Source organism: Gymnodraco acuticeps, unplaced genomic scaffold (assembly GCF_902827175.1).
Source record: "Gymnodraco acuticeps unplaced genomic scaffold, fGymAcu1.1, whole genome shotgun sequence".
Lineage (NCBI taxonomy): Eukaryota > Metazoa > Chordata > Actinopteri > Perciformes > Bathydraconidae > Gymnodraco > Gymnodraco acuticeps.
Genome location: NW_022990717.1, coordinates 1 through 18,150, shown reverse-complemented (window position 1 = coordinate 18,150; position 18,150 = coordinate 1). Strand labels below are relative to the sequence as shown.

At 41.6% G+C, this 18,150-nt stretch overlaps 1 protein-coding gene across 1 annotated transcript in view; it reads right to left on the bottom strand.

The window, feature by feature from the left end:
* Positions 1 to 17,703, bottom strand: part of LOC117556348 (retinoic acid receptor beta) — a 64,738-nt gene extending 47,035 nt beyond the window's left edge. The window contains exons 1-2 of the mRNA XM_034231639.1: positions 17,106 to 17,703; positions 2,430 to 2,578 (exon numbers count right to left, since the gene is read on the bottom strand). Of these exons, the coding sequence (XP_034087530.1) occupies positions 2,430 to 2,578; positions 17,106 to 17,259 (303 nt within the window). The 5' untranslated portion in view covers positions 17,260 to 17,703. The remainder of the gene's footprint in view (positions 1 to 2,429; positions 2,579 to 17,105) is intronic.
* Positions 17,704 to 18,150: the final 447 nt, after the last annotated feature.

Sequence of the window (18,150 nt, the reverse complement as noted above, 5' to 3'; positions counted from 1 at the left end):
GGCGTGTGAGCCGCGGAGAACTCAGTTTGACCCGGAGAGAGAGAGAGAGCCGATCACCACCTCCCTCCGGGCCAAAAACCTCCAAAGGATTCCTGACATTCCTCCGCTTCCACACACAGTAACCCTAACGCAGAGTAAGTTGGCAATAAAACCTGTTTCTGAGTCTAAAAAGTTATTAGAAAATGTAATCATGGCGAGAAATTACCCTCAAAAGGCAACAAAGAGACGCCTTCTTGCATCTCTGGATCTTTCTTTGAGGCAAACAGGTGCTTTTCATTGCAGTGCGTTTACTACGGTTCGAAAGGTTTGTTCCATGTGTACACACGCAATGACCATAACGCAAAACAAAGCTGGCAATAAACTTGTTTCTGAGTCTAAAAAGATAAATTAATTTCCTTCACATGGTGAGGAGTTTCCCTCAAAAGGTCACATGGATAATAATAATAATAATAATTTCAATTTATATAGCGCCTTTCACGAAACCCAAGGACGCTTAATGCACCGTGCACCTCTGCATCTGTCTTTGTGGTAAACACGTGCTTTTCAGTTTGATGAATCATTCCTTTATACCAGGGGTGTCCAAACTACGGCCCGGGGGCCAAATGCGGCCCGCTGGCCATTTTGAATCGGCCCTCAGCTAATTAAAAAAGTATGATGAAATATGGCCCACAAATTAAACTTGTGCTTCTCTTATATTGTACTTCTTAAAGTAGTATTAAAGCCCACTTTTAAAATAAATTCAGTCAATTCATGTTGATAACATTTTCTAACAAATCTTAGTTGATACAAAAAAGCCTAATAACTTATTTACATAACAAGCTTGAAAGAGACCCTTTGTCATCTTATTATAATCCCTCTCAGACTTCTGTTTTTAAGGGATGAGCTGCCAACAAGACAAATGAAACCCGATAGAGATCTGTGATGTAGGCGGTTTTTCTCTTAAAGCATATTCATGTATCGAGCCTAATTTACCTACATGTTGCTAACTTATAACTTAGCTGATGAGGCGATATACCTCACCTTTATGAGCGGCCCAGCCCTTCGTATATTTTTCTGTATGTGGCCCTCGGTGAAAAAAGTTTGGACACCCCTGCTTTATACCGAACATACCTTAACGGGAAACTAAGTTAGCTCTCTAGCTCTCTGTGGCTCTTTTCTGCGGTAACGAATGCAAATGTCCCCTCTGTGGGACGGATAAAGGTATTCTGATTCAATAAACACCTTTCTGCATCTGGAAAACTAGGAATGTCCTTCAATGGTAAGAAATGTGCTCTAAGAGGCCTTATTATATCTCTCCTGGATTCTGGATCTTTCTTTGAGGCAAACGGGTGCTTTCCCTTGAAGTCCGTTTGCTACGGTTCGAAAGGATTGTTCCATGTACACAGTAACCCTAATGCAGAGTAAGTTGGCAATAAACCTGTTTCTGAGTCTAAAAAGTTGGCCGGTCTCTTGTTCCCAAAGCCACGGAGGGAGAAGTTGGCGACAGTGTGTGTGTGGCTCCGGAGACGCCGTTGGTATGTTCCTCCGGTGTTTATTGTGTGTTATGAACTTGATCTGTTGTGCTGTTGCGCAATCGACGGCCTTTTACGCAGCGTGGTCTGCCTGCGCTCCGTTTGCTGTATACTTTAGACAGCGCAGGTGTTCAGGTGAGGGTTTCTCTGGTGCTTGTTTCCAAGTAGAGATAAACACTCTCTTATTAATTCATTTAAGTTAATGATGTGGTTTTAAAATAACTCACAATTTATCCTTTTAATTAAAATACCCTGAAAAGGCCGGAATGTGACTGAGTTTGTGTTATTATTATTATTATTGAGAATGCAATGAGGCATGCAAAATGTTTGTAATTTGTGTTTGCATGTGAGCTAACATTTGTTTGTCCTTTGTGTTTGAAGGTTTTCAACCTGATGAATTCTTGGAGTTGTCTTAAAATAAATACAATTCGAGTTGTCCAAGCGTCCTCTGTTGCCCTCCAGCCTCTCGGGTTCGGGCTAAATCACTGAATACAGGCCAAAACCCTGAAGGACTTGACAGTGAGGAATTTCCCAACATACTGTAGAGACGCCTTCTGGATCTGTCTTTGTGCTAAACCTGCTTTTCCTTGCAGTCTGAATCATAAAGTGTCGCGTTTATACACAAACAAATACTCGTTTGTTAAACTAACTTTGGCAATAAACCCGTTTCGGCAGTAATTCCCTTAAAGGGTTGGGTCACATACTGCAGACACACTTATTGGATGCCGTTCCTTTCATTGTGGTAAACATCTGTTTTCTACCGTTTGATAAATGGTCTCATTCATACACATAACACTCCTAGTACGGGACATGGCGGAGAAGCCTTGCCTCTAATCTCCCTCCACGACACAGTGTTTAATAATGCCTGACGCCCTCTGCCTGATTGTCTCAGAGCGAGGATCTGACGGAGGATCCTACCTTGCAGCCCTCACAGGCGCTGACTCCATAGTGGTATCCCGAGGACTTGTCCTCACAGACGAAGCAGGGCTTGTAGACTCTGGGGGGGGGCGGTGGTGAGGGGGGGCTGGGGACGAGCTCCTCAGAACTGGTGCTCTGCGTCTCAATGGCTGCAGGGAAACAAACAAGAGGAGAGGATGAGGATGAGGAGGAGGAGGAGGAGGTCTCAATGATTCATAAGCACATCTGGAAACTACAAGCAAGAGAGATTTCACATTTTAAAGAAACATAACCGTCCTGTCGTGTTCGGGTCAAATCTCACTGATTTTCATCAATCATTAACATTGTGTTTTGCATTTGATTGCTTCGAGGCCTCATGATATCCTCCACAGTCGGCATTTGAACATCAAACTGCTGATCAGCGCTTTCATTACACTGCGACTGGTTGAGTCCACTTTGCTGCTCCCGCTCTAAAATGACCTCCACAGGAAATTAATGGAGAACCCTGAACTATGGTCAGCCATGAGATATTACAAACCGACTACAACCATGTTAATGTTGGAAACAACCTCCATTTCTAAATCCACAGTAGGGTCTGTACTGACGTATTTTATGTCGTGGAACAAAACAAGAGGAGAGGAGAGGAGGAGGAGGAGGAGGAGGAGGAGGAGGAGGAGGAGGAGGAGGAGGAGGAGGAGGAGGAGGAGGAGGAGGAGGACTCAATGACTCATCTGGAAACTAGAAGCAGGAGATTTCACATTTAAAAGAAAAAACCTGATTTAACCGTCCTGTCGTGTTCACGTCAAATCTGACATCATAAATACTGTGCTTTGCTTTTGATTGCCTCAAGGCCTCATGATATCCTCCACAGTCAGCGTTTGAACATCAAACTGCTGATTCATTCAACTTTGACTGGTTTAGTCAACTTTGTAAAACCATGATGTTCCCGTTCCAACCTCCATAGGAGATGAATGGGTAACCCTAGATTACGTTCATCCATTAGATAGATAGTACACACCCTTATTCATGTAGACCAGTGACAACCTGAAGTATTTACTATGACGTGCTTTACGTCGTAGAACACAACGTTAACATCTCTCCAGCTTGTGTTAACCTCAGACCTGATTTCAGGCAAACACACATTCAGAAAACCATTGACTTCTAGTTCAAATCTCATTTCCAGGTTTAAGCACTTGCTCCTGCAACGTTTTCAAACCAAATTAAACGATGGTTTTACATCCGTGTTTGCTTAGGAGCAGAGGTCTTCTTCACTGTCTTCGTTGGCACTGCTATGCCTCTTTGTGTGTGAGCGCCACCACCTGTCGATCAGTGCAACAGCAGTTAGCTGATCTCAAATCCATCCAAAAAGATATTGCAAACCACCAGGTCAGATTTGGCTGTTTCTAAGGCAACACTTTATTCCTGCGGCACAAAAGCAAATGACACAAGAAAGAAGACAGAAAAACACACATCCCAAATCAATGTATTTGGTTCAAGCCAAATTGTTATTATTTTTTATTTCTATTCTTTATTCTATTTTATCATGTTTTATCAAACCCCTGAAAAGCGTCTTTGAGCACCTGGAAAAGCGCTTTGAAATAAAATGTATTATTATTATTAAGCCAGTCCTGACTGTAGCTATAGCAGACATCGTGTTCATGGGAGAAGTGGTTGTAATTTGCAGATTGAGGCGCGCCATCAGGACGGAGCAATCAGGACACACTTAGCACCTCGAAGCGAAAATGAACCCGACTTTAAATAACTCCACTCTGTCCACGTGCACTCTGCATATCTACTAAGAAAATGGAAAGCAGTCTCTCCGGCATCTCTGCTGATGAGATTACTTTCTTCCGTACTTCATCAGCGTAAACTCAATTACTGATGCCAGGGGAGCAGCTCTTATAATTACTGGACCTTCGTCCTTGCATGGAATTCCCTGCCGGTTGAATCTAATCTGTACATTCGCCCCGTGTGACTCTCTCTGCACACGTCGGGCTTACAGCTTTGCATTAGGCAATGTCAGCGGCTCGAGGGAAGACTTAACAAGTCTGAAGCACACACAGAACTTGGATGTTTATATCTAATAAGGGGTGAACAAGTAAAATGATCACCGAGGTTAATTAGAAAGAGATGATTCATAAACCTATCGATTCTCCCTCTTATCTGAGGAGCTGAAAGGAGAAGTCTCCGTGACTCGTTATGAAACGGCATCTTTTAAAAAGTTCTGCAGAGTCTTTAAGTAGACTTGCATAAAGCTGACATAATGGTGCTGTGTTGGGATTTAGGGAACGTTTTCCGGGCTGAATTTCAAATGGGATTCAGAGTAAACAACTCCAGTATGAGGGGAAAGTCAGACGTGCTTTCTAAAGGACTGCAGTGCGTTCTGGTTTCTCGATGGGGACAGACGTTAGTTGGTGTTGAAGGCGGGTCATCTCATCGCCGGTTCCTTCTGTTGTTGGCAGAGAGAAGTCAGGAGCAGCTTGCACATAAAGCAGATGTATGGAGAGAGAAACACTGGAGGAGAGCCAGTGTTGTGACACACAAGGCCATCTGATTTGGGGGGGGGGGAGAAGCTGCTGCATTTAGAGTCAATGCAAGCGTTTGCCTTATAAAGTGTGCAGTGCAGGCTGGGATGGATCTTTAAACCAAAACAGTACTTTTTAAAACCACATTTTAAAGAATAGGCTCGAAAATGACATCCCCAGAACAAATGACCATATCTTCTAAAAGGGGTAAATTAATAAAAAAAATTCTCAAAGCAATGATAAACCTGTGAGTTGGATGTAGAAGAGTCAGAATCAATGTAGATGTTTTTATTTTAAAGTAAATTCAGATTGAACATAGTAAAACACTGTAAATTATAGTGTCCGTCCAAAAACATGACTTATAGTGAAAACCACCCTTGAATGATGGGATGGTAGACTAAAAGCTTTAGGAATCTAAACGATAACATATAATAAGTACCCTGTATCAAGATTGATGCAAAACAAGTGACCTTTGACCTTTTTAGAGAGATTTAGCAAAAAAAAAACACTTCTGGGGTCATTTGGGTGGATTTTTCATATCTCTGGAACCCATCAGTCGATTTTGGTGATTGACACCTCTTTCTAACCGTTAGAGCCAATAGAATCGAGGGGAGGTTCCTAAAATCCATCTAAAAATTACCCATTGGTGAATGAGTGATGCGCAGCCAGAATGCCCTGGAACCGGAAGCTGTCATACACTCTGGTAGCTATCGTAGCAGCTAATAGGAAATCTCCCTTATTGACATAAATATGAAGATGGATTATCAGTAATCATTTCAAAGTAACAGACACATTGGATTAACCTATGGATTAACCTTCAGCTGCGTTTTTATTGTTTTAATGTCATTGAACACGACTTTAGATCAGAACAACAGCATAGGTAAGACTTATTTTCCGATTTGGTCCCGTAAATCTAATTACATTTGTTGTCATTTCGCTCAGTGATGATACTTATACCCCTAGAATCTGTGGGATCTCAGCTTGCTAATCGATATCTTGTTTGTGCAGATCCGATATGTAATAGGGTATTCTTCTGAGTTCTGTGCTAAGTGTGTTAGCATTTCTTCGCTCAGGGCTCATTTAGACGCTTCTTGTGAGACTTGTGTTTTGTTTCGGTAAAAATAGTTCGTATCGTCAGTTAGCTGAGTTTCTTCCCGTTAATCGGGTATGACACATTAATAGGTTTTTAAATGTTAAGAAGCCCTGAGACACAGTTTCGTGAAAAAGAAGGCGGGGGCCTCCGGGTTGAACAGGTTCACTTCCTGTTTTCATTCCCAACTGTCAGATAAGAAGGCATGTGTTGTTTATTGAGATGAGCCAACAAAACAACTTGGTTTAGGAAAAGATAATGGTTTGGTTTAAAGCAGGGGTGTCAAACTCAAGGCCCGGGGGCCAAATCCGGCCCGTGACTTCATTTTCTGTGGCCCCACAAGAGCTTGCAAAGAATATAATATGTTTATTATACGGTTACATGATGATTTACAGAAGCACGTTGCCCATAAACTACATGTCCCAGAATGCATCTGAAATTAGACTTTTTTCTCAGAATTTGACTTGTTTTTTAAAATGTTATTTTTTTTTAACTGTCACTTCCTTTTTTTTAAATGTCACTTCTGTTTTTGACTTTTTTTCCAGCTTTTCTTTTGAACTCATTTTGTGACATTCTCACTGAAGAGACTTGCAATTATTTGCCCCAGACTTCTGCTTTCAGACGTAGTTAATTATGAAGTTATTACCCTATCTGATAATAATCCAATGCAGAGGCAACAATGTAATATAATACATTATTTTATATATATATATATATATATATATATAAGTTACAACTGGTCCTTTGAGTGCAGCCATAATGCTGATGTGGCCGTGATTAAATTGAGTTTGACACCCCTGGTCCTTTTTTTACCAAATTTAGGTACAGTACTAGGGACGGGTGGCGCAGTGGACTGTGCGTTTGATCATCAGATCAAGGGGGCGTTGGGGAACTCCAGTTCGAAACCCGCTCCCGCCCCACTGCGTCAGGCCGTTGTGTCCTTGGACACTTCACCCGAATTTGCTCCTGTGGGTATTTTCCACAGGAGATGACCATTACATGTATGATCTGTATGTGTAATGTGTATTTGTAAAGCGCTTTGAGAGTCTTTGATAAAGCACTATAATAAATATAAGGATTATTATTAGTACAGTAATGAAAACTTACATGCTACAACATATATAAATTGGGTCACGCTAAATGTTGGAGTGACACAAGACCGTAGATATAAAGATAACTTGTCTGGTCTTGGCTCAGTCACGTGAAGACAGGAAGAAAAATAGCTCTGGATTCAACTTTCAGCACATTTAAAAAAAATGTGGACCTAAGGATTAAAATGAAAGCTACTCAAGTGTGCATACCGGAAAGCAAATTTACTTTAAAAATGTTGATTTAGACGAAGGTCAAAGGCAAAAGGTATTTTTGGGCTTCATAAAATCACATGACTGACACGGGAGTTGAAAATCCACCGTTTGGCCAATACGAAAATGTGCTTGAATGCCCGGCGCACTTTTTGGGGACCCAAACAGGATGCAGGGGTGAAGGCTGTGTTTTGTCACTCTTTATTCTACGCCACCGACTTCCTCTTCTGCTTTTGTCTTAAATACCATCACCACTAGCTGCATACAAACAAGGACAAATAAGGGTTGCAACAAACACATTGCACAGATTTCGTATCGCGCATTTTTGGCCTTTTATGTGTGAGATATGTGATCTCCTCCACCACTAATGTATCATAATCCTTACATGTCTCCTTCCCTTATTCATTTTTCTTACAGTTTCTTGTATAAAAGGTTTATTTTTAAACCCCAGCCTTGCTCCCTCTTCTCTCTGCAGAGACAGTAATATCTTTCCCGTATCAGACGGGTAATAAGTGAAACAAGGTCGTTGAGACGAAGACGAGAACATATGACTACTGGAGCACAACAACAATGTATATTAGCCTTCCCCACACTTTAACATACATCGTGAGGGAAAATACTTTTGTTACTGATATGCCTTCGGAGCATTTGTGATGGCTGGGTACTCCCGGACTGAGGCTCGCTGCCTATTTCAAACTCTACGGCTGTGACCACCTGCAGACAGATGGGACGCATACATGTGGATTCATTACGCCGCTCGTGTGTGTGTGTGTGTGAGAGGAGGAGGGGTGGTCAATGGGCACCTGTATATTGGCCATATCAGGTGCAGGGGAGCCTTTTCCATTTTCTGCGTGATTAAACTTTGAGTCGACTTCCCCGCATGTTAACATACACAGAAAGCTCCATTAGAGGAATAAAGGCTGCTGACAGACAAGCGCACACGGCCAGTCTGGCATTAAAGGCAGGCGGAGAAAAATCTGAACTCTTAACCTCTGGCTGAACCTGAAGCTGGGGTCAAACAGGAGAGCACGTTCATACTGATGGGTAGGGGGAAACACCGGAGACAAGAGGGGGAAGTTTGTATCTTCTTGGTTGAATGCACTTATTGTAAGTCGCTTTGGATAAAAGCGTCAGCTAAATGCAATGTAATGTAAAAGAGGGAGAAAGAGAGGAGAAATAGCTTCTCAGGTTATAGGACCGTCCAATGGAAGAGAGCCAATTGCTGACATGTTTATGATTGACAAATAAAGTTTCCTCTGAACTGAGACTGAGTTTTGACAGATAACATTAAGAGGGGATGAGATAACCTCCTCGTCTGGATCTGATTAAAAGCCCTGATGTGACAAATCAATCACGTGCCATCGTTAGTTATATATTAGAGTTTATAATCAAAGTGATGCAATGTCACTTCTGAATGAAGAAATAACACAATGCTCCTCTTACAAATGAAAAGTTTATAAGCAATACAAAAGTCAATTCAGACCGTCGCTAATGTTATAACTTTGACTAGAAGAGCAGTCGGAGAGAACATAGGTTGAAAACTAGTGTAATATTAACATCATAGTTTTAGGGGTACCTGTGATTCAGATCCAGGTAAGAAATGTATGGGTTCTTTCTCGGCCCTTGATTACACCTTCAACCAAGTTTCATGAAAATCAAGCCGGTAGTATTGTCGTAATCTTGCAGAAAACAGACAAAAAAACGTATTAAAAACACACCTTTTGTAAACTGGAGTTTTGGATCCAGAGCATAAATCAACGTGGCGTTCATGGCCTGTGAGAAAACCTATTCAACTTTGTTTTTCCTGTAATGTTGCTGACAAACAAACAAACAAACAAACCAATAACCTCCTTAATACCAAGCTTTATGAAAATTGGCCTTTTCTAACTGAGTAACACAAAGGGACATGATTGGGTAATGTGCACTGTGTAAACTAAACCCCCCCCAACAGATATATTGACCACAGACTGGCCAAAGATGTAATTATGCTTTATATGGTAATCATTTCTCCACAAGATATAATGCATGTGTGCAGATTGTGTTGCTGCGTGCTCAGAATGAAGTCATAAATGTAATTGAATAGAAAATGACCATTGGCGGTAGATTGTCTGCAGACTCTTGGCAGAAACCGATCGCTCTTTAGCTTTAAAAACCCTGAATGTGGTCATCGGTGCAGCGCAGAGTGAGGGTTTGGGATCGCAGAACACAGGGGAGAGCCATCCGACCTCTGCAGCTCATCCAGAATGCAGCGGCTCGTCTGGTCTTCAACCTTCCTAAATGTTCCCACACCACTCCGCTCCTCCGCTCCCTTCACTGGCTTCCAGTAACTGCTAGAATCCACTTCAAGACACTGGTACTTGCGTACCATGCTGCGAATGGATCTGGCCCTTCCTACATCCAGGACATGGTTAAACCGTACACCCCAGCACGTGCACTCCGCTCTGCATCAGCCAAACGACTCGCTGCACCCGCACTGCGAGGGGGACCCAAGTTCCCATCGGCAAAAACACGTGGGTTTGCTATCCTGGCTCCAAAATGGTGGAATGAGCTCCCCATTGACATCAGGACAGCAGATAGCTTACACACCTTCCAGACTGAAAACTAATCTCTTTCGACTCCACTTCGAGCGATAGAACTATTAACAAAGCACTTATATACTAACAAAGGACTGGCTTATCTAAAGCCAGTTGAGTAGCACTTGAAATGTTTGGCTCTATGAAACCTGATGTACTTTATGATTCTGTTTTCTTCAAGTTTGTATCTTCTTAGTCGACTTATTGTAAGTCGCTTTGGATAAAAGCGTCAGCTAAATGCAATGTAATGAGAGCGGAGAAAACAGCGGGAAAGCACAGAGATATCAGGGTCAAGAGAGAGGGGAACACAGGGGGAAAGAGGGGAGATGTCAGGGTTAATAAATACGAGAAAACGATGTTTAAGACTGTAGAAAACATGGAGTACAGGGGAACAGAGGCGCACCAAACATGGACACCTTAACAGCCCAGAATGAGCAGAGGCAGGAAGTGGGTGTATTTCTCCTCTCTGTGCCCTCCACCCTTCTCCACTTCCCAAAGTGTAGCGACATGTTAGACTCTGCACACATGGTGCTCAGGACCAACAGATGGCAAAGGATCTGTGGCTGCTCACAGGCCATTTAACACAATGATGCCGAATCCACAATGAGGACAAAGCTGCTGCTCCGTAACACAGAGAAACCCAACGCTTCATTTCAGCTTCAAATGAAAGAAATCAATGGAAAGGAGGAGCCATTGATCTCGGTGATTGGATTTAAACCGGACAAAGTATCACAGATCAGCAGAATAGAAAGAGAGATGTTTCGTGTTTCTGTAAAAAGGAGAGTTTCTTTTAAAACCACAGGAATTTCTGGCGTTAAAAATAGTACTTTATTCTGGATTTGGTTTAGAAATGACTGAAAGACATGAGAGTGAAGTATACTTTCCTATATTATTAATACTATTATATATATTTTATTTGTATTCGTCATATTTATTGACTTCATATCTGCCGATTGACTAATTGTAACAGAAAAACGTCCCATTCTTAATCTTTTCAATTTTTGGGGTATTTTTGGGGGCCATGGTTTCAGAGGTTCCCAGGCAGTCATGTGACCTACCCTCCCCCTAACCATCCATTTGACCCCGCTGTGACCCCTAGCGCTGAGGTCAAATTCAATGCTGACGTTCGAACACAACAGGTGCAGGTCGCTCTAAAGCAGGGGTGTCAAACTCAATTTCATCGCGGGCCACATTCGCATAAAGGTTGCACTCAAAGGGTTGTAACTATATAAATATATAATATATATATAAAATAATGTATTATATTACATTATTGCCTCTGAATTGGATTATTATCGGATAGGATAATAACTTAGTAATTAACTAAGTCTGAAAGCAGAAGTCCAGGGCAAATAATTGCAAGTCTCTTCAGTGCGCATGTCACAAAACGAGATGCATTGTGGGACATGTAGTTTATGGGCAACCTGCTTCAGTGGCATGTAACCGTATAATAAACGTATTATATTCTTTGCAAGCTCTTGCGGGGCCACATGAAAGGAAGTCGCGGGCCGGATTTGGCCCCCGGGCCTTGAGTTTGAGACCCCTGCTCTAAAGCCTCATAAACACTGACGACAAAAAAACTACAAACATGGTGGAGGAGGGCGAGGCAGTTTGTAGTTTTCTTTTGACGCAATAATCTCACTTTCTCTACCTGGGATATATAAACACGTTTAAAAAAGCACAAGGTCATGAGCATCAGGATATTCATAATTCATATTTGAATAAAAGAAGCACGTCAGACGGTTAATGAAAGGAGACCCTCGAGATCATCTAAAAATATTTAAAATGTAATTAATAAAAAGTGTATTTGATGATATATCGGGTTCCAAAGAAGAAGAATTAAAAGTACCTCCTTCCTGTAAATATTAAGAAATAAACTCTAAAAGTTGCTTTTGTGATCAATATGTTTTCATCCCCGTCTGTCCGCCTTCAATTTAACTTTTGATGTTGCTTTAGCTTTATTTCCATCTCGCCCTAATGCCTTTTTAAGTTTCATGTCACCACTTTAAAATGTAAAAATAATCATTTTGTTGAAACTGGAAACTACTCCACAGGAAGCATCTTTTAAAAGCTACGAGTCTGCGCTTTCACGGAGTGAGTATTTGATATGTTCCACCCGACACTGTCCTGTGATCAGAGATACCCCCCCCCCCCCCTCGTTCACACGCCCACTGAATTAGCTCGCTGTGCTAACGGCCGCTAATGTCCACAACACAAGGAGGCCCCAATTATCCCAAAACACACACACACACGCACACACGCACGCACGCACGCACGCACGCACGCACGCACGCACGCACGCACGCACGCACGCACGCACGCACGCACGCACGCACACACACACACACACACACACACACACACACACACACACACACACACACACACACACACACACACACACACACACACACACACACACACACACACACACACACACACACACACACACACACACACACCTAGGTGGTGTTTGTTTTGTGTTTTTGGATGTTATGAAGCTTCTCATTAGGACTTTCTTGGTGTTGCATTACCAGCGCTGTCAACACAATGAATGGACATATTAAAATACTGAGTTTCCTAATTGAGGACTTTTATTGTGAAACTCCCCTTGTTGTGCAGCCTCGTCTGTTAAGCCGTTTCATCCGAGTAAATGCTCCTTGATCATCGTTAATGAACATCTAAACTCCGAGAGGAAGAGCTTCAACGGACGGCTCGCTGTCGATGAGGCTAATTAAACCCCAGGAGGTTTCATCGTTATCTGAGCGAATAAAGAAGCTTCACCTCCACTGACCCTGAGAGGGGCTTCAGATCAACGTGAGAAAACACACAAATAAAATCATGATGTGGATGAAGGATGTGAAATCTAATCAAGTGTTGAGTCAGACTTTAGTTCCACCTGGAGTAAATCCACCAGCTACCCTGCAGTATACAAAGTACTTCAAACTAGCTGCACCTTCACCAGCTTTGAGAACACTTTCATGATCAATCATTATAAAACATATCATATATATTATTCTGAAATGGACCAATCTGCACAACGACTACTTTTACTGTCGCTACTTTAACTATATTTTGATGAGAATACTTTTCTACTTTCACTTGAGGAACATTTTGAATGCAGGACTTTTACTGTAACAGAGTATTCATACACTCTGGTACTTCTACTTTTACTCAAGAACAAGACCTGAGTACTTCTCCTTTTACTCAAGTACAAGATCTGAGTACTTCTACTCTTACTAAAGTACAAGATCTGAGTACTTCTGCTTTTACTCAAGTACAGGATCTGAGTACTTCCACTTTAACTCAAGTACAAGATCTGAGTACTTCTCCTTTTACTCAAGTACAAGATCTGAGTACTTCTACTCTTACTAAAGTACAAGATCTGAGTACTTCTACTTTTACTAAAGTACATGATCTGAGTACTTCTACTCTTACTAAAGTACAAGATCTGAGTACTTCTACTTTTACTCAAGTACAAGATCTGAGTACTTCTACTTTTACTCAAGTACAAGATCTGAGTACTTCTACTTTTACTACAAGATCTGACTACTTCTACTTTTACTCAAGAACAAGACCTGAGTACTTCTACTTTTACTCAAGTACAAGATCTGAGTACTTCTACTTATAAGAAAATACTATAAAACATGACAACAGGCGGATATTGACAGCTGGTTCTTCCGCGGATGAATGACAGGAATAACTGATCAAGTAGAGCGTCATGAAAGAAATGCAATAATTTACAACTCATAGGAATGATTTCAAACGCTAAAAAATATATAATTATCAATATTATAAAACATTTTCAAATAGATAATATCCAAAAACAAATGAACGAGTCTTTTTGTCGTACAGGTAAAAGCTCTTATATCTAAACGACGGTTCTGTCAGAGCGCCTCGATGCACGGAGAGATCTCAGACACTCGGTGATAATATAGAATCATTTGATCGGCTAAATTACATTAAAGCGGTAATCTGCAAATAGGAAGTCCATTTTCTGAGGAAATATTTGTCAGATTTGCTCCCATACATTTGATTCACTCTGCACACGACACCTACACACATGTTTCCAAACAAAAGGTAAATAAACAACAATTCAGTATTTCAGATTGTGTTTACGCACTAACTTAATATTAAACGCCCATTCACATAAAATAAGAATTTAAATACATTGCTGTATTTTGTATTATCGGTATTAAAAGAAGCCGGCAGCTAACTAATCCCTGAAATGATTGTAATTTTATTATTGGTTTAAAAATGTCCCCAAAATGGCAGATGTTCAGCTTCTTAAATGTGAAGCATGTCTAGTTTTCTTTCCCTTGTAGAAAGCTAATGAAGTGTTTCTGTCTGAGATGCTCAAAGGTCACTTAAAGACGCGACCTCGCACTCTGGTTAGGAGCATTTATCTCACACACTAGAAGTCTTCCATCATCCCAGTGAAGCGGCTCGGGTTAGAGATGGCTGCCGTCACTTCTCCTGTGATCTCAGCCTCTCTGCCTGCGTGCCCTCGAGCAAACGCCTGCTGAGGAGTGACGGCTGCAGGTCATCAGAGAGGACCAATCATCACACACAGAGCCCAGGGCAGGAAGTGACCCACAGCGCGAGGACTTTCACAAGAAAAGTAAGAAAAGCTACGGAAATCTGGAGTTATAGCAAGTGACGACGGCGTGAACACGTTATCATTTATAATAATTGTATTTAAAGGTTATAACTTTGCAACACTCGGAGGATTTTAGAATAATTGGTCATTAATTCGATTCATTGCACATTTTAACTTGTGTTTATTTAAAGAAATATTTAATTGAGCTTTCATTGAAAATGTTAATAATTCTTATTTTTGTTGTTAAGGACCTCAATCAACTATACATACAATTCCCTAGAATACATGTCACATTATAAAACTGTCACAATCCTCATATCATCTCCTAAAGGCACATGTGTCAAACTCGAGGCCCGGGGGCCAAATCTGGCCCGTGGTGGATTTAATTTCGGCCCGCAGGATAATTTCTAATTGCTATTAGATCTGGCCCTCCGGTATATTGCTCTCACACCTTCACTCCATCCTGAGGGTCTCCTCCGCTCAGAGCCTGAGCCCAAACATTGATGACCTTGCTCCCAAGATGAGATGCCAAGTATCTGAGCTAGCATCACAGAGCAGCTCACTGAGTTTAATGGATGTTTCCTTCTGCACTTTCTCTCAGGACAACAGGGCATGTTTGGTTTTCTCTCTGAGGGGAATAGTTTTTAGAAGCTGTTGTTGGCCTGTGGGGAAATGTACTCATAAGAACTGACTCTGGAAAAGCTGCAGATAGAGCCATAAGAAATGAATGCAGCTGATTATTTAATGTTGTTTTTATAGGCAATAATTGAAGCTTTGTTAGTTCCAGGTTTAATATGTGCAATAAGTTCATTTCAATAAGTTCTGCAATAAACATTGAACCAGTCCGGCCCTCCACTAGTACCCATTTTTTAATCTTGGCCAACTGTGTATTTGAGTTTGACCCCCCTGACCTAAACGGTATTCATGATATGTCCTTCTACTCTCCAAGTATTCCCACTATTCCCAGCTGTCTTTAAACGCACCCTTTAGTCTCGTGGACAGTGATCCATCAATGGAGCCCATTCTAAATAATCCTGGAGAAAAGTGCGAGCTGTCATTAATCTAAATGAGTGTCAGGGAGGAGGGGGAGGTTTTACTCTGCGCTGATCTGAGAACAGCCGCACGATTTACGAGTGAAACATGACGTCTGCAAAGTGCCGCCGCTACGCAAACAAAAAAGCCACTTTCTTATTGAACAGAAATACAGTTTCATGTCTCTGAGCTCCGTGTTGAGACTTATTCCTCCTCATATTTAACAATGAATTCACGCATCCTGTTTCAAAGAGTCCCCCCCTAAAGAAGTGTTTAAATACGCATAAAAAACAGTTTTCTTATCGGACAGAAATCCACTTCCTCATGTCTCTGAGCCTCTCCAATGACTTAATCCTCATGATATTTACAAAGCATTAAAACCACGCGTCCTGTTTTACTGTTGTCATTTCTAAAGGAGTGTTTTTACGCATTAAAAGCAACTTTTATAATCAAGACACAAACTCGCTGTATCGTATCAGAGCTGCTGCAGAAATACAACCCGAAGTCTTTATTCCTCCTAATATAGGACTACATATGATACGAGTGTTTTTACGCATCATAAACAACCTTTTTATTAAACTAAAATATACTTCGTCATGTCCACGAGCTGCTTTCTTAAGACGTTTTGCTCCTAATATGTTGTATAACGCATCCAGGCATTTTTTTAACGAAGAGTTTCCCTAAAGGACACTTCCCCTAATTTGCCTGATTATGAATGATCTAATCACCCAAGCCACTTAGACACCTGTAGAGTGACGCTTTAAACCGTGGTGACCCTTCATGGTCTGCAGCCTTTACTTTTTCAAATTGAACGCATCATGTCACTGAGGCATCCATGCGTCCCTCAGAGTTCTCTAAACCATCCCCTCCACAGGAATGACCACACCTGCTTTAAAGTGTGTTCTCCCCAGTATATTTATGATGCATTCATGCCAGCAAAGGGTCCTGAAGGAGTGTTTTTACGCATCGGAAAACTACTTTTTAACAGACAGAATGACTAACCTAAGCGTCCTTTCCTCAAGAGTTTTGGAGTTGTTTTACGCATGACAAACACTTGATCTAATTAGACCAACACACACTGAATTATACAGAGTCAGATCTGCTCCACAAACACACCTTCATAATGCATATTGAAGTTTTATGAAGTATCACCCACGAGTTTCCCTAAAGGACACCCGTCAAAATAATCATCACACCTGCATTACGGTTCATTATTCCTTACATTTTAAAATGCCGGTTCCAAAGAGTTTCCCTACAACTAAAGGAGTGTATTTACGCATCAAAACAACTTAAACACTCCGACAAAAATAGACTTTACTGAACCAGATCTGCTCCAGAAAACACAGCCCATGTGTTTTTTAGGATGTAATACTCCTAATATATCACAAGGCATCCATGAGAACTGTTCCCAAAAGCACACTTACTTAATAAAACGATCTAATGGCCAGTTGTGCAGTAGTTATGACCCCTGCAGGCCCTCTGCGACCCCTACCTGTCCCCCTGCAGCGATAATAACCACAACAACAACAACACACACACTCTCTCACACACACTCACACACACAGTTGGACCTTACAGTGCGCGCTCCTGCGGTGCTGCCACTCTCTGTGCGCGTGCAGTCCGCTGATGCAGGCTTTCAGAGCTTTTTCCTGCAGCATGCACGAGGACGGGCTCGAGGTGTAGAAATCCAACATCTGCCCGGGACTCAGCACGTCCATGCAGTCAAACATGGTGACGGTCAACTAGTCCTGCGCGTAATGGAGAAATATGAGCGGCATAAGCGCACACAACTCCATCAAAAACTGTCCCCCCTCCTCCTCTTCCTCCTCTTCCTCCTCTCCCTCCTCTCCCTCTTCTTCTTCTTCTTCTGCTTCTTCTTCTTGGCACCGCGGATTTCGCTCCTCTTGTTCTGCTTCGTCCCGAACCGGAATCATGAATTATTTCGGAAGACAACGCTCCTCTAAATGCTCCATGTCCTCGCGGCGTTCCACGGACACACGCGCATTCTTCCTCATGATAATATGTAATAATAATAATAATAATGATGATAATAATGATAATAATAATAACGATGATATCCCGATGTGTTTCCTCACACTGAGTCTCGTGCAGCTGGGGGATCTCTCTCCTCTTTTATCAGAAATAACGCGCAGTTTCAAAAGCACACCTTCTCCTCTCCGATGACGAATGGGTTATGCGTCCCTCCGCGCGCAGCTCATTTCCAACTAGTTTTGCCACTGAAGTGAAAGATTGAATTGCCTAATATATGCGCGTGAACTTTCAGTGAACCCCTCTCTGCTGCTGACCTTCACGTGACCCAGACCCCTGCCGGCGGGGAGGGGAAGTGCAGCGGAGGGGGAAATACAGTATGATAAAATAAATAATAAATAATACATAATGGAAACAGATTTTTTTATTTATTAAAGCAGAAGAAGTGTAACTAGGTGCACCGTGAAGGAGGAGGACTTTTACACACTGGGACATACACGTGTAAGAACAATAGAAAATACAAGTACAAAAATAAATATATAATTAAAGGCGTTGAGAAAAAAATATATAATAAAATATATAATACAGAGGTTTGATCATTATACACGGTTTTCTTTATATTTGTTGATCAA